The sequence below is a fragment of the Piliocolobus tephrosceles genome, chromosome 8 (assembly GCF_002776525.5).
Source record: "Piliocolobus tephrosceles isolate RC106 chromosome 8, ASM277652v3, whole genome shotgun sequence".
NCBI lineage: Eukaryota > Metazoa > Chordata > Mammalia > Primates > Cercopithecidae > Piliocolobus > Piliocolobus tephrosceles.
In genome coordinates this window covers 131711929-131733626 of record NC_045441.1, presented here as the reverse complement: position 1 = coordinate 131733626, position 21698 = coordinate 131711929, and the positions used below count along the sequence as shown (strand labels likewise).

Sequence of the window (21698 nt, the reverse complement as noted above, 5' to 3'; positions counted from 1 at the left end):
CAAACAGTTCATTATAATGCTGAATCATCCTTGAAACTTCATTGGTATCTTAGAAGAATGATGATATTGTCAACTGAAGGATGAGGAGGTTCAAATTTGGAAGGGAGAGCTTTATTTCTCATAAAGGGTTGCAGCCTGCAGTGTGGCCATTCTGAGAGGCTGGAAAGCACAGCCTCTGGCCAGAAGCCAGAAACAGACACATCTAAGGAAGGGGCAAAGGGAAAAGAAATACATACTGAGTGGAATGGCCAAATATAGATATTCAATAAGCTATAGGAGGAGTCATGAACATTAATAAAGGGAAAAACATGTGCATCACAATTGAGTTTCTTGCCCCCTTCATGGGACCCCTGTAAAAAAAAAAAAAGCCATGTTAGCATGATCTGGGGGTGGAGTTTTCAGCTCTCTGACATCAAAACATGAAGCAAAGGACACCAAAAGCCTCACTACACGTCCTCCGTAGACTGGCCACAAACACCGTTTGGTGGCCTCTTACCAGGCAAAAATGAGGGATAGCATTAGACTTTCTGTTGCTTTTAGTGGCGGAGTCTTTTGAAAGGGCTGGTTTGTGTTTAGACTTTAGGCAAGAAAACCTCATCACAGCTCCAAGGGAGAGGTATAATAAGGTGTGTCTGACCCCTCCATCCTGTCCTGGCCAAGAACTCAATGTTCAAGGTTACTCTGGGGTGTCCTTGTCCCAGAGATGGTTCTTTCTGTCAGTTGGTGGGTACAGGATTTTAATTTTTGCTTATAATATAATTCTGAAGAATTATGTCTTCATAACTACATTTCTGTTTTAAGTAAATATTTCATCCAGCCGAACACATTTTTGTTTTAGCAATTTCTCTTCCTATTGGCTACTCGTCTGCTTCCAATGGAGGGAATAATTTTAGGGAATGTAATTCTTGGAGTGATCCTGTAGTTAAATATGTAATATAATATTCTCCCACCTGCTTCTTTTTGTTGCAGCTGCCTCCTTGCTGGGATGGTGCTGGTGCGTATGTTTATGTGTGTGAATCTGGGAGTAAGTTCACTTGAGGTTAGGGTCTGAGATGGGAAAAATAATATGCTACTTGAGCCTTGTTATAAATAGAATAAATTCCAAATTGAAATTTCCTCAAGGGGTTTACTTCCTATGATCCTTTGTCCTTCCTTTCCTCTCAGGAGCAGGATGTGGTGTATTCCTGTGGCTTAGCAGAGGCGAAGGCCCACCCTGATGGCCCATTGAGTGACAGTGAGGCGATTCGTCAAGAGAGTAGCTCCCTACTGAGGCCAGAGATTGTTGTGAAGCCCCTCACTGGAAGTCCCTGAAGTTGAGAGGTATGACATTCATAGAAATTAGCCAATGTAGAAGTTTAAACCAACTGCATCTGGCCTTACATATGGCATCATCAGAGTAAGGGTATTTTTATTCCTGTGTTCCTCTTCAGCATTTTCCACAGAGATTTTCTTCGTCAGCCTCCTATTTTAACTTGCTTAGCAATAGGGCCCACTCTTAACTAGGGAAGGGGGATGAGACTTAAGACATGAGATTGTTATTAAATAATTCCAGGGTAAGTAGGAGATGGTGAGGTGTAAGTGCAGGGTCACTTCCATAAAGGCATATTTGAGACTTTCATATTATCGAACAAATAGACATCTATGAGCACCATAGTACTAGACTCTGGGATACAAGCATGAATAACAAAAAGAAGGTCTCTTCTCCCATGGGGGCTTATAATTCTGTATTCTATATATCATTCCTAGTCCTACTACTGCAGTTACAAAGGTAAAAAGACATACAGTCCCATCTTTCAAAGACCATACTTGCCTAGAAGGAGTCAGACATGACCAAAAAGCCATAATGTAGCAACAGACTTTAAATTGTTGTAAGCACATAGGAAGAGAAACCTCTATATCTCCCTGGGAAGAAAGGACTTCACAGAGGTAGTGTGGGTTTAGGTAAGATTTTTAGGAAAATAAATAATTTCCTGGTAGACTAGGCTAGGGGACCAGCCTATGCAACATCTAAGAGAATATGATATTTTTGGAGTTTGCAAAGAATTCAGCAAAGCTGGAGAGTATCGTTAAGAAGAGACGTGAATGGCTGAAGAGGAGCATAAATTTCCAGATAGGATTAGGATGTGTTCTCTCTAAATGCCTTTCTGAGACAATATTTTCTATCCACCCATTTCCCGGTGCTCAGGCCAACCCCATTGACTAATATAATGGATTTGATGAGTAAGTTTACTAATATCGAACTACCCTTACCATCCTGGAGCAAACACCAATTTGTAGATTATTTTCTAGTGTCATTGTTTGATTCTCTATTATTGAATACTTTTTTATCAATACTAATCAGTGATGTTAGTCTATAGATTTTTTTTCTTTTTTTTTCTTTTTTTTGATACGGAGTCTCGCTCTGTTGCCCAGGCTGGAATGCAGTGGTGCAATCTTGGCTCACTGAAACCTCTGCCTCCCAGGTTCAAGCAATTCTCCTGCCTCAGCCTCCCGAGTAGCTGGGACTACAGGCACGTGCTGCCATGCCCAGCTAATTTTTTGTATTTTTAGTAGAGACGGGATTTCACTGTGTTAGCCAGGATGGTCTTGATCTCCTGACCTCGTGATCCACCCCCACTCGCCCTCCCAAAGTGTTGGGATTACAGGCGTGAGCCATCATGCCTGGTTAGTCTATAGACTTTTTTTTTTAAGGTGCAGTTTTGTTGAGTTTTGGTATAAATGTTAAGCTAACATCATGAAAACAATTTAGAAATTTCCCCTACTGTTCTACACTTTACAGTGCTTTAGGTATTCTCAAAGTCCCTGATTTTAAAAGGTGTGGAAAAAACCCTCTAAGAAACTATATGGGACTGGCACTTTTCTGTGAGGAAATTCTATCACAAATTTATTTGTTTCTTTTGTAGCCATTGTTTTGTTTAGGCTTTTAATCCACATTAGGGTCAATTTTGTTAAATTTTATCTTCCTAAAATGTGAGCCACTTCATTTAGGCTTTTAGGTTGTTTGCAGAGAATTATACAAAATATTGTTTTTAAAAATAGACTTTCTTTGTCACTTCTGTTTTAGTATATTTGTCCTCTCTGTCTTTTGGCTGGCAAGTGGTTTTCTATTTTTTCCAAACAATTATCTCATTTGCTTATTTCTTAGTTCTATTATTAAAAAATTTTCTACCTTATTAACTTCTGCTTTCATGTTGATCAATTCCATTTTTTTGCTTCCGTCCTGTTCAGGATAAAAGTCTGAAATGAGTCTTATGGGGCTAAAAATCAAGGTATTGGCAGGTGGTGTTCCTTTTGTAGGCTTTATGGGAGAATCCATTTCTTTGCCTTTTCCAGCTTCTAGGTGCCATCTGCGCTACTGGGCTTAGGGCCCTTTCTCCATCTTCAAAGTGTGTCTGTCATTCCGATCTCTACTTCCATTGTCACATAGCCTTTTTCTGACTTGCATCCTCTTGCCTCACTCTTACTATATGCACCAGACATAGTACTAGATTCTGGGATACAAGCATGAACAACAAATAAAGGTTTCTGCTCCCATTGGGCTTATAATTCTGTATCCAATATATTGTACCAAGTCCTACATACTGGATTTACAAAGGTAAACGAATATGTAGTCCAATCCCTCAAAAATCATACTAGTCTAGGAAGAGTCAGACATGACCATAAATACCATAACATAGTGATAGAAGTTGAACTTTAATTTGTTATAAACACATAAAGAAAGAAACCTCCGTATCTGTCTGGGAAAAGAGAGAGGGCTTCACAGAGGTGGTGTGGTTTTAGGTAAGATTTTTTAGGAAAGGATGTGACGATATTGGGCCCACTCAGCTAATCAAGCAAAACCTCCCCATTTCAAGATTCTTAACTTAATCACATCTGCAAAATCCTTTCAGCAACATAAGAGAACGTATTCACAATTTTCAAGGATTCAGATCTGAACATTTTGGGAGATGATTATTCAGTCTACCACAATGTGAAAATCTCCAAATAATTGCAGCAATGCTTTTGAGAGAGAAATGTTTAGATAGCTGAGATCATATCTCAGCTGGGGAGGCAAGACCTGATACAGCCCTGGTTTATTCAATAAATATTTATACAGCACCTACTTTATTCAGAGCCTGTAATACTGTTGAAGATACAAAAATTAAAACCTTGGACATGGTCCTTGGCCTCATTGAGCATATTTTGTATTAATGATTTTTAAAACTATCATAATAAGTTAAACAATGAAGTGTGTGATACACTATGATTGTAGAAGCTCTGGGTACCATGGGGTATTTACCACAGTCAGAGACTCAGGCATAATGATTATGCCATTTGAACATGAAAGATTAGGAGTACAGATAAATAGGGAGAGAAAGATTATTCTAGGTAGTGTGAACAGCATGTGTAAAGGCTCAGGAGTGAGTGAGAAAATGCATATGGAACTTTGGGAGAGCTGAGGGATTATGAATATTATTAGAGCATAAGTATGCAAAAAGTGGGTAAAGAGTAGGTAAATTTCACAAGACTGGATAGGTATGCAAGAGCCAAATCATGGACGGTTATAAGAATTTGTAGTTTGGAAGATTTTTTTTTTTTCACAGAAATAACTTAAAGGCTAACATTTACATATAAAGAAGACTGGTCATAACCCTAAAGTCAATGGAAAGGAATTGTTTTCAGTTGCAGAGAATGAACTGAGTTAGAATAGAGAGTAAGACGTCAGGTAGGTGGATATTTGGAAGGTGTTGAAGTACAGGTGAAAGACCGTGGTTGCCTGAGCTAAGACAGTATCGGTTGGGATAGAAAATGGTGGTCGAATCTGAGAGGTTTTAATAAACAGAAATGTTAAAGATGTGGTTATGTACCAATGTGGAAGAAGAGTGTGACAGAGGAGGTGCAGATATTCAGGGGACTGTAGCTAAAGCAATTGAGTGAATGCTTATACCACTTAGCGATCCCAGTGACGCAGAAGATGCATGTCACAACATGCCTTAGGGTGGGTTCTTGTCTCAAGAAGCTAAAGAGCCAGAACTGGGACCAGGATGAGGAAAGGCATTGCAATGAATGTGTTTGGGGCCTGAAAAGGGGATATCTTGTCTGAGGAGCAATAAACCTGAAAGGGCAGAGTAAGGATCTTAATACACAAAATTTAATCTCAGAAATAGAAAATGATGCCATTTGAACTGGCCGTAGACTTAGGAAAGTTTTCTTGACTTCTGTACCTACTAGTACAGCACAAGGAGATACGGGAAATATTGCCTTTTGAAATCTGATGCAAGGTTGCTGCTCAGGTCAGACTTCACACACAAAAAAATCTCACGTTAAAGGTTCTGGAAAGGTCTATTCTCTCCTTCTGTGAAAGAGGTTCTTTCTCAGAATAGGGTGGAGGCTCATGTGGGTGGACACTCCTCCCTTTGAGACTGCCATTTTGTGCGGTAAGCACATGCCTGTGCAGTGCTATGGAGTGACGGCACAAGGACACAGGGACATCTGAAAGGGCCTTGCAGATTTCAGAGCCAAAGGGAATTTCTATTTTTTGCCAGGAAAGATTTTCAACAGGGATGTGTCTCTAATCAACAATGTCAATGTTAACTGAATAATGAATCAGCTCTAATTCCAACCCTGAGTCTTATAGAAACCAGTATGAAATGATGGCACATATCCTGAGAACTCCTTTCTTGTCTCTACAGTCAGGTGTCTTGGAGTCTAGGTGACTTCAGCTTCTATGAGCTGGGGTTTATGAGCTGAGGGGACAGAAGATAGAGAGAAAGCTGAGGAGCGAGCCTGATGCTGCAGTGTCCAGGAAGGAACCTGGGCTGTGGCCAGGCAAGCTCAGAATAAGAATTTCCCAAATGTTTCCAAGACTCGCTGCCCCCAGGAAACAAAAGTACATGCAAGGGAGGAATATCCAGCTATGGTGGAATGAAGAGGTCAGCAAAGCTACCCATAAAATAAGTATAAAACTCAAACAATTCTCATCAAAAGGCAGGAATTTTCTTTTTTCCTTAGGAGTACAAGCTATTTGTTTCTGTACCAAGAGTAAGGCACACATGTTTTCGTGGGTTTCTGTGGGCTGTGAACAGTAATTTGAATTTAAATTTTATGCAAACACTTGTTTAATGCACATTTCAGTATAAGCCAAAATTACTATAGTTTTGTTACTACAAAAAATTTTATATTATACCACTATATAAGCTTAGTTGAAAGCTCTCTCATTTCTTTATTATTTATTTATTTAAAATGGACAAATAGAAATTATATATATTTATGGTATACAATGTGATATTGTGACATTTTGATATACGTATATATTGTGGAATAATTAAATCAAGTGAATTAACATATGTATCACCTCACATACTTATTTACTTATTTTGCTTTGTCTTTTTTTTGTAGGAACATTTAAAATCCACATTCTTAGCAATTTTCAAGAGTACATATATTATTAACTCTAGTAATCATGCTGCATAACAGATCTCTTGAACTTCTTTCTGTCTGATTAAAACATGTACCCTTTGACCAACATTTCCCTATTTCCCATGCCTCCTTTCCTCAAACCCCATCGCGGTGCTTGGCAATTACCCTTCTACTCTCTGCTTCTGTGGATTTGACTTTGTTGGATTCCATGAATAAGTGAGGCCATGCATTATTTGTCTTCCTGTGCCTGGATTTTTTCACTTAGCATAATGTCTCCAGGTCCAAACATGTTGTTGCAATTATATGATTTCCTTTTTCTGTAGGACTGAGTAGTATTCCATTTTCTATCTCTCTCTCTCTCTCTCTCTCTCTGTGTGTGTGTGTGTGTGTGTATGTGTATGTATACACATATATATACAGAGAATATATATATACACACATATATAGAATATGTATCATATATTCTTCATCTAGTCTTCCGTTGGTGGAAACCTGAAGGGGTGGCCTGCCCCTCCACACCTGTGGGTGCTTCTCGCTAGGTGGAAACGAGAGACTTGAGAAAAGAAATAAAGACACAGAGACAAAGTGTAGAGAAAGAAAAGCGGGGCCCCAGGGGACCAGTGCTGTGCTTTCAGAGGACCCACACTGGCACTGGTCTCTGAGTTCCCTCGGTATTTATTGCCAAAAAGATAAGGGAGTAAATAAGCAGTAAGGCATACAGATACACGGAGCTGTTGCATTTTCCCAGGACAGGGCAGGAGACAGATGTTTTTCTTTTACTGAGATTTAAAGGAATGGTACTGACCTTCAACCACAAGCAGGCTTTAAACATTTACCTAACAAAGCACATTCCTTATAGCCCAAAATCCTTTCAACTTTAATTAGCACAGCAATGTTTCTAGCAAGGACAAGATTGGGGGTAGAGTCACAGATTAACAGCATCTCAAATATAGAGCCGAATGGAGTCTCTTCAACTTACTTCTATCTATAATAACACAGTAATAGGCTAACCTATTTTTTCCTACAGAAACCTAGGTTAATTCTGTATTTTGGCTATGTGAATAATGCTTCAAGGAATATAAGAGTGCATATATTTTTTCAATATACAAATTTCATATCCTTTGGATTTATATCTAGAACTGGAATTGCTAGATTATATGGTAGTTTTATTTTTAATTTTCTGAGGAACCTCCATACTGTTTGTCAAAATGGCTGTACTAATTTACATTTTGTATTAGGGTTCTCTAAAGGGACAGAACTAATAGGATAGATGAAGAGGAGTTTATTAAAGAGTATTTACTCACACAAACATGAGGTAAAGTCCCACAATAGGTCTTCTGCAAGCTGAGGAGCCAGGAAGCCAGTATGAGTCCCAAAACATCAAAAGTAGGGAAGTTGAGAGTGCAGCCTTCATTCTGTGGCTGAAGGTCCAAGAGCCCCTGGCAAATCACCAGTTTAAGTCCAAGAGTCCAAAAACTGAAGAACTTGGAATCTGATATTTGAGAGCAGGAATCATCCAGCTTGGGAGAAAGATGAAGGCCAAAAGACTTAGCCAGTCCTTCCACATTCTTCTGCTTTTATTCTACCCATGCTGGCAGCTGATTAGATTGTGTTCACCCAGATTGAGAGTAGTCTGCCTTTCCCAGTCCACTGATTCAAATGTTAGTCTCCTTTGGCAACACCATCATAGACACACCCAGGAACAATAGTTTGCATCCTTCAGTCCAACCAAGTTGACACTCAGCATTAACCATCACACATTTCTACCAACAATGTACATGCTTCCCTGTTCTCCACATCTTTATCAATGCTTGTTATCTTTTGTCTTTGTAGTATTAGCCAATGTAACAGTTGTGAAGTGATATCTCATTGTGGCTTTAATTTATATTTCTCTGATAATTAGCAATGATGAACATTTCTTCATTTGTATGCTTTCTCTTGAGAAATGTCTATTCAGGTCATTTGGCCATATGTTAATTGGGTTGTTTTCTTGATAATGAGTTGTTTGAGTTTCTTACATATTTTGGATATTAATCCTTTTTCAGATGTGTGGTTTGCAAATATTTTCTCCCATTTTGTAGCTTGTCTTTTTATTCTGTTTATTATTTCCTTTCCTTTCCTGTGCAGAAGCTTTTTAGTTTGATGTAATCCCACTTGTCTATTTTGGCTTTTGTGGCTTGTGCTTTTGCAGTAATATCTAAAAAATATTTGCCAAGACTAGTATTAAGAAACATTTCCCCTATGTTTTCTAATAGTATTTTTTAAGATTTCAGGTCTTATGCTTATGTCTTTAATTCATTTTGAGTTGATTTTATGTTGTAAAATAGAAAAACCAAACTCCAACTATTTTCTGACTATGGGAAAATCACTTTAGATTTTATTTTTAGACACAAATACATTGAAAGTAAAGTATGGAAAAGCCTATGTCATATAAGTAGTAATCACAAAAGCTTGAGTGGGTATATTAATATCAGAGAAATACATTTTAAAATACATTTTAAAGCAAAAATTATTATTAGAGAAAAACAAACACTTCATAATGTTTAAAGTTTCAACCTACATATGTATATCAAATGCTATAAAAAATATACAAAATATATATTCCTTCTATGTGTGTTTTAATGTATGTATTTTTTATATTTATTCACACATATATTTATTCTTTAAGGTGCTTTCAATTTCTTACTATGGATTTTAGTTACTAACAATGTCATTTTCTCTCAGCCTGATGACTTTCTTTAATATTTCTTGTAAGACAGGTCTGCTAACCACAAAGTTCTATAGCCTTTGCTTATCTGGGAAAGTCTTTATTTCATTTTCATTTATAGAGGATAGTTTTGCTGGATATAGAATTTTGGGTGGATTTTTTTTTTCTTTCAGTGCCTCTCCATTATCTTCTGATCTCCATTGTTTCTGATTTAAAGTCAGACACAATGACTTCTGATTTAAAGTCGGGTTAATTGTATTGCTCTTCTCTTTCACATGATGAGTCATTTTCCTCTTGTTGAGAAAAAATACTGATTTCAATATATTATTTGCAGAATTTTGACTTTCTGAGGTTTAACTGTAATGTATCTAGACATAGATATCTTTGTGTTTACTCTGTTTGAGAGATGTTAAGCTTCTAGGTTCTTTTGATTAATGTTTTTCAACAAATTTGAGAAGTTTGTGGCCATTTTTTTTTAATCTTTCTCTCACTTGTCTCTTTCTGAGACTCCAGTTTTACATATGTGGGTATGCTTGATGGTATCCCATAAATCTCTAAGTTTAGTTACTTTTAGTGCAGAAACCATGTGCCTGTACAGCACTGTGGAGTAAGTCCTAGAGCCTAACTACAGAGTCCCAAAATACATAAAGTAAAAATGACAGAAATGAAACAAAAATAAACATACCAAAATTATAGTTGGTGATTTAAATCCTTCAGTCTGAAAAATTGATTACACCAACTAGACAGAAAGTAAATAAGGGTAAAAGAGACCTGAAAAACATTACTAAACTATTTGACTTAATTGATGATTTTAGAACACTCTATTCAGCAACAGCAGAATGTACAGTTTTCAAGTGCTTATAGAGTATTTCCCCATATAGATTATATATTAAATAATAACATACAGGTAAGAGGATTAAAATAACTCAAAGTATATTCTCTCATCACAGAGGGATTTAATTAGAAATAAACAACAGAAAGAGGCTGAAAAAATCACATATATTTGGAAATTAAACATCACAACTCCTAAATAACTCATGGGCTTCAGAAGGAATTTCTAGAGTAATTATGCTTTTAACTAAAAAACCAAAAATATATCAATGTACATGGAATGCAGCCATGATTAAAGGGAAATGTATAGCTTTAAATAACTACATCAGGAAAACAACCACAAAAGTTTCCATCATAATCTAAACTTCTACCTGAAGACACTGGAAAAATAAGAGAAAAGTCAACCAAAAGTAAACATAAGGGAGAAATAATAAAGATCAAATTAAAAATCAATTCAATAGAGAATAGGAAAACAATAGAGAAAATCAATGGAACTACAACCCAGTTACTTGAAATGCTATAAAATTGATAATGCTTTAGACATACTGAACAAGATAAAAAGCAAGAAAATCAAAATTGCAACATCAGGAGTGAAAATGAAGAATACAATTACTAACCCTATAGAAATATATGGAAATGTTATGAACAACACTATGTCAATGAATTTGACAGCTTGGATGAAGCAGACATATTCCTAGAAAGACATAAGAGTAACTTGAGAAAAAAAGAAAGCCACGTGTTTGGATAGACATATTACAAGTAAAGAAGTATTTCAGAAAATAACACAGAGCAGAGGTCAGCAAAAGTTTTCTGTAAGGCTCTAGATAGTAAATATTTTGGGCCATATGCAACCTGTGTCAGTTCTTTTCCTCCTATTCCTCCTATTCCATCTTCTAACATTTTAAAAGCATAAAATTTATTCTTAGTTCATGAGTCATACAAATATAGGCCATGGCTTGATTTTAACATGTGAGCAATGGTCTGTGAGTCCATGTCATAGAGAAAAGCTCAGGACTAGCTGACTTTACTGGTAAATTCTATCAAATATTTAAATAATAATACCACTCCTACAAAAAATAACTTTCACAAAATAAAGAATAAGATTAATCCTAAATTTATCCCAGTTCAGTCCACAATTTCCTAGTCCAGCCTAACAGATCAGAATTACTTTGATACTAAATAAAAAGAAATCACAAGAAAACTACAAACTAGTACGTCTATGGTCTCCATAAAATATTAGCAAACCTCATTTAGCAATATGTGAAAAGATTATATAATTAGCAATATGTGAGAAGATTATATACTATGACCAAGTGGGATTTATCCCACCAGGTCAAGATTGGCTTGACATCCAAAATCAGAGACTCTGTGACTTTACTTTTTAGTAACCTCAAAACAGAGGTTTCACATCTGAGCTCAGCACCCGAGGCCTCACAGCAGTCTATGCTTTTGTGAAAAATCACTCAATCTATTCAAGGTCCCAGGGTCTGATCTCATGTGGATAGAGAACACTTCCCTGAGATTCAGCATATCCAAGACAGAAGAATCATCTATCTGTAGGATAGTCTGCCAATGGTTAGGGTAGTCTCCAAAGAGATTTAGGACTGAATCCAGGGACATTGTTGAAGACTATTCTTTGCCAAATTTGGAGGCTTTTCTCTTCCTTAGGCCTCATGCAGATTTAGCTAAAATTAAATTTATTTAGAGGGAGATTAGTGAAAATAATAATTAATCTCTTATTTCAAATGAAAATAAAAATGTATTCCAAGTTCAAAGTCATAGATTGAGGAACTAAAGTCATCAGGTGCAGGACTGGGGTCAGGAAAGGGCAGGAACTTTGTGTGGCTGTGTATGAAGGAACAAGTTTAACATGAGGAAGGAACCATGAACCAGAGATAAAGACAGCCTGTGCAGAAAGTCAGAGGATCCTTTACCTGTTTCTTAGCTGACAAAGACTTTCTTTAGCTATCCATAAGGCAACTGTCAAATATCATCACATTTATCTTGATAAAATTTGTGCAAGCTCAATTGAACAGCAACAACTAGATGCAAAGAAGAAGTCAGCCAGGATGACTGCAGGGCTGGGTCATTTCTCAGCTTGTCAGAGACTGATCTAGAGATAGTCTTTAGTCCAGATTGTTACTTAAAGCACACTGGTCCCTCAAGGCTGAGGAGTCTGGGACGATTTGCAGGGGTTTCTGTAGTTTAAGATGAGGTTTCTGAAGGCAAGATGTCCTCACCTTAGAGGCGGCCCTTTCTGTGCAGAGTGTCGGTATCCATGTAGCACTGTGTATTCACTGCTGGCACAGAGGTACTGAGAGGTGTGTGAGGGGCTGGCAGACTCCAGGGTCAGGGGAAAATGCTCTATCCTTATTCTGGAGACTGTTGACTCAGAGGAAAAATCTCCCCTCTCTGTGGAATTAACCCCATAGGAATAGTGGATGAGGTGTAATTCCATTCCTGGATCTTGTTGATACCAGTACATTTTGTCATGGCCCATGCTTTGAGAACATTCCAGAGTGATCTTCTTTCCTGTCCCTATAACACGGTGTCTTGGGTTCTGGTAGATATCAGCTTCCATAATGCCTATGGGAAGAGACAGAAATTGGCACCAGAGTTCACAATGAACTTTGATGCTGAACCAGGCGCAAACAACACAGAGGAAGTGTTCATTCTAGATTTTGGAATGAACTGTGTCTATGACTTACCTGCTCCCAGAAAATAAAAGGCCATGTGGCAGAGGAGCCTGATAGTCATGGCACAGTTGGGGCTGGAGAGGATGTCTCCCAGTAGTGGGGAAGCAGGATGGGCTGTTGATAAAGTCATTGTGTGTGTGTGATGACACAGCCCGTGCAAACTTCCTGGGTCCCACAGCCATCCTATTGAAACAGTTTCATCTATATCCTTTTAACCCATCAAATGACTAATATTTTTTTCACTTCCCTCATCCAAAGTAGGCTTGATGCTTTGCTTATCTTAACTCAAGTCTTTAATATTCTTACAAAACATTCTATTGCAACTGTTTTATAAGCTATGAACATAAAAACTACATAGCTTTGAATGCCTATAATAGCGGGATTTTACCTAATTAAAAAGGTTGGGAAAGGAAGTGGCATTTGAGTTGAGTTCTGAAGGATGAACAGGAATGAACTCTGCAAACCCAAGAGAGAAGAACATGCAGAAGAGGGAACCGGTGAACAGCGTGGCTTGATCAGACAAGGAATAGGAGAACTTGTGAGCATTAATTGGGGCAATCTATTTATACAGACACATGTAAAGAGCTTGGAGCAGTAACTGGAATTCACTGAGTCCTCAGAAAATATGGTGGTGGTGTTGTGTGATAATAACTTTCTCAGTCTCATTTTTCACTGACTTGGTGTTCAGGCTTTATCAGCTTAATCAACTGAGCCTTTGCCTAGGATGATTTTAGTCCATCTGCCTTTTAATTGCACTATCAATCATGACAGAACAGAAAATACAATCCAATATTTGCTTTGGTAATATTGCTAAAAATTGTTTGGGTGCTGCTGCAGTAAACAATGTCTAAACCAAGTGTCATTCTCCCTCCGCCCTTTCCCCCATTTCTTCTTAACAGAAAAGTCTTTGGTTTTGATTATGAGATACAAAGATTAACCCCAGAATTTCTCCCACCTTTGTCCAATTCCTTTGCCATAGTTCTCTAAGATCTACTGTTGGTATTAACTAAAATTTTTGTTCACATGATGCTGATATGGGGTTTGGGTTTTTACGATTGTATCTCTAGTGTTTGAACACCATGTCTTCAAGTCTGTATGTATTTACATGAAACACTTGTGGGCCCCTGCTTACTCTTCCTCTGTCATGTGTCATGAAGGAATATAACAGTTTTGATTTGCCAAACCCTGAAATACTCTATCCTATCAGGAGCTCCTTTAAGATAAAAGTAATCATTAAAATCATTCATGAGATTTGGCCTTAGACTTTACTATGAAATCTGGTCTTAATAGTAAGTTCTGAGAACAGAAACAATAAATTGAATTTTACTGCCCCCTGCTGAAGAAAGGTGTTAGAGGTTTGGGGAGATTCTGACAAATTTTAAAGACACAGGAAAGAGGGAGGCTCCCAGTTGTTCTCAGTGTGAGATGACTTAAGGATGAGTGATGAGTTGATGAAAGTCTTCAGCAGTGACTGGATGTAAAATCTATACCCCACAGTAGAAGTAACTAAGAAAGGAACGAAGAGAAGTGCTCGACCTGGGTTTGGAAGTAGATATGAGAGTGTCTCAGGTCCTAGTCAGATGAAGGGGTATTCAAAGGCAGAAGTAACTATCCACTCCTTGCTGCCCAGTGCAGGAATAACTCATGCATAACTTGCCTTTTATTGATGAAAATACTTTCCCCAAAGACTACCATTCTGGTTTAGATAGGGAATCCTCTGGAGAAGGTGCTGGGAATTGCTAAGTGTGAATAATTACCAAGACAAACATTATTATATATAATTCTTGTATATATCTCTATACATTTTTGTTCTAGTAAAACACCCTTTCTCAATGGAGGCTTCTTGATTCTCAGGACTTTGTAGTCCTTCCAGTGTCCATGAAGTTTGCATAGGGAAGAGATACCAAGAAAGACAAGAGACAAAATGCAGTCTTAATATTCATCTAGGAGGGAAAGATCTGGAACCAGAATGTGGCAATGCTAAATTAGGACTTCATATTATGGCAAATGACTCACCTGTCTTCAGACGAGGCAGGAGGGAGAAAGGCTGAGGGTTCTGGTTTCCCAAATAGTGATAAATATCTCCTAGCTCAGGGCTCTGGGACCACATGGGAGTAGGATTACCTCTGAGGTTTCACTTCCCATGCCAAGAATAGCCTGTACCATAACAGTTCCTGTTTTCACAGAATAGAGTTGATTCCAGAGAATCACAAAACACTGACTATAGGGCATGTATGTTGAGCGTTTATGCAGTGTCTTATGTCTGAATCCCACAGCAAGCATTTTTTATGAGCTTCAGCACCACGTTCTCAACCCAGTGTTCCCTCGGTATTCATGGGGGATTAGTTTAAATCCACTGATGCTCAAATCTCTTATATAAAATGGCATAGTATTTGCATACAACCGAGGCACATCCTCCTGTATACTTTAAATCAACTCTAGATTAATTTTAATAGCTAATACAATGTAAATGCCACATAAATAGTTGGTATACCTCACTGTTTCAAATTTTGTATTTTTATTGTTGTGTTATTTTGTAATTTTTAAAATATATTTTTCATCTGAGTTTGACTAAATCTACAAATGAGGACCCCATTGATAGAGTGACAACTGTGTACTCTATCAGCATTTGGAAGTTCCAAAGGCCCTCAAATACAGCATACATAATTCATTCCCCTCCTTCCTTCTAACTCTGCTTCTTTGCCTATAATAATAAAACTAGGACTCCAGGCATAAACTTAACTTGTTAAATATTCTAATTAGAATATATTATAGACTCACTTCAATATATGAGTATATAAATTTGTGTTAACAATTAAAACAGAATATTTCATATATATACATTCTTCTTTGCATGTCTTCTTTCTCAAAACTCAGATTCCATTAAGAAAAACAGCTTTGATTTCCCCGAACATTCTCCCATGTATGTTTGAGATTATGTCACTTCACCCTAGTTCTCAATCATGTATTACCATCAGATATTAATATCAGACAATAATTGTTACATAAGTCTGTATACATTTTTTTGTCCAGTAAAACCCCCTCTCTCATTTCCAGCCTTCTCTTAACCAAACATAATTTCTTTGTTTTAAAGAGACTTGTAGATGGGAGGTGTGGAGGACTTAAATACACATGTACCAGACCTGGATTGCTACAGTCTGAACTCAGATCATGTAGGACTTTAATCATTGAACATACAAACCCTTGATAGCAGTTACATCATTAGGATGTAGTGATCTAACATCGAGGTCGTAAACCCTATTGTTGATATGGACTCTAGAATAGGACTGCGCCGTTATCCCTAGGGTAATTTGTTCCATTGATCAAATTGTTGGGTCAATATATGTATGGTAATTCGCTTAAACTGGTTTAGTATCTTAGCATAGGTTGCTCGAAGGTTAAATTATGATCCGAGGTCACCCCAAACAAAATTTTTAATGCAGGGACAGTAGTTTAAGGCCTGTGGGCTTATTTAAGCTTTGTTTGCATTAATAAATTAAAGCTCCATAGGGTCTTCTCATCTTATTTATTCATGTACACCTCTTCATGGGCAGGTCAGTTTCACTGGTTGGAAGTAAGAGACAGCTGAACCCTCATGGGGCCATTCATACAAGTCCCTATTTAAGGAACAAGTGATTATGCTACCTTTGCACAGTCAGGGTACTGCGGCCGTTGAACATATGTCACTGGGCAGGTGGTGCCTCTAATACTAATAATGCTAGAGGTGATGTTTTTGGTAAACAGGCAGGGTAAGATTTGCTGAGTTCCTTTTCCTTTTTTTAACCTTTCCTTAGAGCATGCCTGTGTTGGATTAACAGTATAGGTAATAATAAATGTGTTGGGTTGTTTATTAATGTTAGGCTGTTAATTGTCAGTGGGTTATTCTGGTCTGATGTAGGCTTTTGCAGTGGAGAATATTTCACATTATTTATATTAATATTATTGCTTCTATAAAATAACAGATGAGTCCAATGTGGTGTTAGGAGTTCTGTGGTGTGATTAGAATTTAGAGTGGTTGGATGTTGAACTTGAACACTTTCTTAATTGATGGTTGCTTTTGGGCCGACTATGGGGATAATGTTTTTTACTCTCTACATGAAGGTTGTTTCCTAATGTCTAAAGAGCTGTCCCTCTTTAGATTAACAGTTAAATTTACAGGGGGGATTAAGTGGCTCTGTAGGTAAATTTAAAGTTGAACTAAGATTCTGTCTTGGACAACCGGCTATCACCAGGCTCAGCAGGCTTATCACCACTACTCATGAATCTCCCCACTATTTTACTACATAGATGGGTGTGCTCTTTTAGCTCTTCTTGGGTAGCTCATCTGGTTTTGGGGGCCTTGACTTTGGTTCTCTATGTAAAGTTATTTCTAGTTAATTCATTATGCAGAAGGCATAAGGGCCTATCTTTGCTATTTTATGCTTGGTTAACTTTTTCATCTTTACCTTATGGTACTATGTCTATTGCACCAGGGTAAAATTTCTATCACCTATACTTTTGTTTGGGTAAATGGTTTGAGTAAGGTTATTCGATAGTACTATTAGTTAAGTTTAGGGCTAGAGTTGGCTCAAGGTGGTCAAATTATGGTGAAGTTTTCCGGGTATAAGCCAGATGCTTTGTGTTAAGCTACACCTTGGTTCATCCAAGTACACTTTCCAGTATACTTACCATGTTATGACTTGTCTCCTCTATATAAATATGTAGGGGTTTTAGTTAAACTAATCTCTAAAGTAATATTTGAGGAGGGTGACGGGCAGTGTGTGCATGCTTTATGGCCTCATTCAATTAAGCACTCTGCTCTTAATATACTGCTAAATCCTCCTTGAGCCTTTACATTCCATAAGGGTTGTCGTGACATTTTCTGGGTGTAGAAAATGTAGCCCATTTCTTACCACCCCATGGGCTACACCTTGACCTAATGTTTTTACGTAGATACTTGTGCTTACTTTGTAGGCTTTACTAGGGTTTGCTGAAGATGATGGTATATAGGCTGAGCAAAAGGTGGTGAGGTAAATCAGGGTTTATCCATTATAGAACAGGCTCTTCTAGAGGGATATAAAGCACCGCCAAGTCCTTTGAGTTTTAAGCTATTGCTTGTAGTGTTCTGGCGAATAGTTTTGTTGATTTAACTATTGGAGTTTAGGGCTAAGCATAGTGGGGTATCTAATTCCAGTTTGGGTCTTAGCTATTGTGTCTTCAGAAGCATTAAAGCTTCCTTCATAATTTATTCTACTTCAGCTAGGGTTTTTTTACAGCTTAGATGAAGCTTAGCTTTATTAAGGATAGATCTAAAACACTCTTTATGCCGAGTTCTATTAGTTCGGCTGCAGTGCCTGGCATGAAATTAACCAACCCTGGATATTAGTATAGTTTAAACTTTTGTTTATTGCTAAAGGTCTATCACTGCTGTTTCCCATGGGGGTGTGACTGAGCAAAGTGTGTTGAGCTGCGTTTGTGCGTGCTTGATTCTTATTCCTTTTGATCAAGGTGATTTAGAGGGTACTTTCACTGGGATGGGGATGCTTGCATGTGTAATCTTACTAAGAGTTAATAGAAAGGCCAGGACCAAACCTGTCTGTTTATGGGGCTGTATAAGCCCATCTAGACATTTTCAGTGTCTTGCTTTAAATAATTAAGCTACATTAACTGTATATATGTTAAGAGTAAAATTGGAGTATAGAAGAAGATACAGGCAATATTCACAGTTGTAGGATTCAGGGATTTAAAGTTGAGTTAGCAGGAGCTGGTGGAGTAGATGTTAGTAATGGCGAGTGGTTGATGTAGTACAAGGTAACAGATGATGCCTTTTGGGGTGTACAAATTTAGGGTATGGGCTTAGTAATGGATGGGTGTGCATATTAGATATAATTGTTATAAAAGTAGAATTAGATTGGTGGGGGGTTAGTGTCCTAAAAAATTCGCATTGGTTGAGGGGTAGCTGTTGGGCATACCCAAAGCTAAAATACAAATATTTTGGGCTCTGGCAGAGTTGAATTAAGGCTTTCTTGTTTTGGGGGTTTAGCAAGGTGTCTCTTTTCCTGGGTTGATGAAGTCAGAGATGGGGGAGGGGGAATTGCAGATTTTTATTTTAAAAGTCCAATAAGGGGAACAGCTGTGTGTGTTTGTCTGTTAATTACTGTTATGTCCTTCAAGCATGAATTAATTAGCACCTTAGGGTGTTTATGCCTGGTCAGAATATTGAATTTAGGTGCGATTAATATAGGTGATTGGTAGGGATCAAACACAGGTCCGGCTGCAGGTGATGGGGAGGGGACCAGGCCTTCCACGATGCTGAGTGATAGCATACCTGAAAGTTATGCATGGCAGTGCTCCCATGACTGGTTAATAGGGTGATAGTCACTGGTCCATCGAGATGTCTACTCTTAACTAAAGAATATATAACCTTGTGAAGAGCCAGGATGAAAAGAAAACCAGCACAAGACAAAGATACCCTCTTTTGCCACTCCTATTCAACATAGTACTGGGAATCCTGGTCAGGACAATCAGGCAGAAGGAAGAAATAGACGTCCAAATAGGAAGAGAGAAAGTCAAACTATCCCTATTTGCAGATGACATGATTCTATATCTAGAAAACCCCATAGTCTCTGCCCAAAAGCTGGTTGATCTGATAAACAACTTCAGCAGTTTTAAAATACAAAATCGACATTAAAAAAGTGGCATTCCAATACGCAAAAAACATACAAGCTAAGAGTCAAATCAGGAATGTAATTCCTTTCGTAATTGCCACGTACAACAAATATCTAAGAATACAGCTAACCAGAGAAGTGAAAGATCTCTGCAACAGGAATTACAAAACACTGCTCAAAGAAATCAGAGATGACACAAACAAATGGAAAAACATTCTATGCACATAGATAGGAAGAATCAATATCCATTAAAATGGTCATACTGGCCAAAGCAATATAGATTTGATGGTATTCCATTGGTGCAAAAGTAATTGCGGTTTTGGTGAATTTTAAATCATAACTAGGCTCAAGCACATCTTTATTAATCAAAATAGGAACCATTACAATCAACACATTTTTGCCAATGAGAAATAAGTTTGTTTATTCCTGTGGCATAAAAATCTATGCTTTGGAATTCAACGAACTCTTGGAAAGCATTTTCTGCATCTTGCTGGCTATGGAAGCATTTTCCTTGCAAAAAGACTTTTACATCAAGCTCTGGCAGTCCTTGATCAATTATTTTTGTGCCTGGGCCTCACTGGCTCCTAAAAGAATCCCCACTGCAGGGGAACCAGGGAACTATTCCGGTGCCTGGAAAGAAAAGGGGCATCTCCAAACTCCTAGCTTTGACCTAGGGACAGGGAATTTTATTTTTTGAAATTCAGTGCATCCAGATAATAATGGAAGTCTATCTGCACCTGCAGGTTAAAAATGAATCTCAGCAGAGATCAAAGCGTGGGGTAGCAGATAAAAAATTACTTTTGTAAATCATAGTCTCTGATACTTGAACTTTAACTTCTGAGTCAGATTTAATGATAATTACATTTACTTACAGTGAAGTTGTAGAAAACAGGCTAGTTATTTTGTTTTTAGTAGAAAGGCAACCAAATATAGAGCACAATGGTGGAGTTGAGCTTGGAAGAACTGGGGCAGAGAAAGGTTAGACAGGATGAAGGAGCTGTCAGTGGAAACAGAACAAAGTGTGGGATGTTGCAAAGTGGGTGGAGATAATGGCGAAGGGACTATAAAATCTACATTGTATTGAGCTTATAAGAAATGCTCTTGTTGAAAATCATGAGCTTCTGTCAAGTGCTCAAGTTCATTCTCCTGAAAGGTCACCATTGGGCTAGCTCCCTAGGAAAAATAAAATAGGGGAGATTGATTTAGTGTAGCCTGTGGTTTCAGAGTCATCACATGGCTTAGGGACATTGATCGAAAGTGGCCCTTAGCTTACATTGAGGCTCACACTGCCTAAGACCACTGAAAGCTCTAAACATCCCACATCCCACAACCCACATACAAGTACCCTTCAGAGCAAACAACTCACCCATGTGTCTGTCTTTCTGTGTAGACAGCAGGTGGCCAAGAAGCACTGTGCAAATCCCTGGTGGCACAGAAGTAAAGAGCTGTCTGGTTGGGGGTGGCAGACTCTAGGGACAGGGAGAATTTAGCCTGTTCCTGTCGAGAGACACTGTATCCATCAGAGATCTCTCCTTTGTTTATATCTTCGACATCAAAGGAGTAATAGATCAACCGTAGCCCCAGTCCTGGGTCTTGTCGATACCAGTACATTTGATCATGACCCTTAGTCTGAGAACATTCCAGCATAATCCTCTTTCCTGTCTTTGTGATCATATTCCTTGGGGTCTGGGTAACATCAGCATCCATGGACCCTGTGGGGAAATAAGATGGAAACTGAAGACAGAGACTGGCAAATGTCCTCGGGCTGCAATCTCTAGGGATAGGCTTAATCCAGAACCTGGAAAATTTAAGGCAGTCATTTCCCCATCTGTTTCCCAAACTCACCTGTTCCCAGGAGACAAAAGGCCACACAGAAGAGGAGCAGGGAGGCCATGGTATGAAGAGGAAGGATGGAGGTGTTTCAAGCTCTGGATGTTGAAGGAAGCAGGGCATGGAAATAGAAAACTGGGAGGATTCAGGAAGTGATGTCATTGTCCCTCCCAAGGTACTGGGTCTTAAAGATGCCATGTTGGCTTACGTATTATATGTTCTTAGCAGATGCTGAAATTCTTCTACTTGCTTCTCTTCGTTTTCTGGTGCTTTACTGACAACCACCAGAGAGTTATATCTCTCTCCTTTCTCAGGGCATATCTATTTCAGGTGTTCAAGGAGACATCATCCTCCTGATAAAACAGGCTGGAGAAAATTCAAAACCAAATTGAATTTTGAATAAAGGGAGTCTAGTCTCACTTGAATGATAGGAAAATATAACTCTTCTCCTTTTTTTCTGCATTTAATCATTTATTCTACCTCAGTTCTTGGTAAACTATACAATTTGAATACCTTCTTTATAAAGTTTGAGACTTTTTTGTTTTAAGAAGGACAGGATTCCCTTGCTCACCTCTTTGGTTGCTGCAG

At 38.1% G+C, this 21698-nt stretch overlaps 1 long non-coding RNA gene and 3 gene segments (V, D, J or C); 1 reads left to right on the top strand and 3 right to left on the bottom strand.

The window, feature by feature from the left end:
- LOC111532386 overlaps nucleotides 1-21698 on the bottom strand; it is a 512723-nt gene that overhangs the window by 149979 nt on the left and 341046 nt on the right. The window contains 1 exon segment of the C gene segment in view: nucleotides 18201-18208. Coding sequence covers nucleotides 18201-18208 — 8 coding nt within the window.
- Nucleotides 1-21698, bottom strand: part of LOC111521481 — a 514718-nt gene that overhangs the window by 158946 nt on the left and 334074 nt on the right.
- The window catches only part of LOC111521505, a 65300-nt gene that overhangs the window by 15323 nt on the left and 28279 nt on the right, over nucleotides 1-21698 (top strand). For both annotated transcript variants that reach the window (XR_004229102.1, XR_004229101.1), the window contains exon 2: nucleotides 1165-1320. This is a non-coding gene — a long non-coding RNA (uncharacterized LOC111521505). The remainder of the gene's footprint in view (nucleotides 1-1164; nucleotides 1321-21698) is intronic.
- On the bottom strand, nucleotides 12123-12751 carry LOC111521498. The segment is given in 2 exon segments: nucleotides 12123-12523; nucleotides 12646-12751. Coding segments are annotated over 2 exon segments (399 nt in total).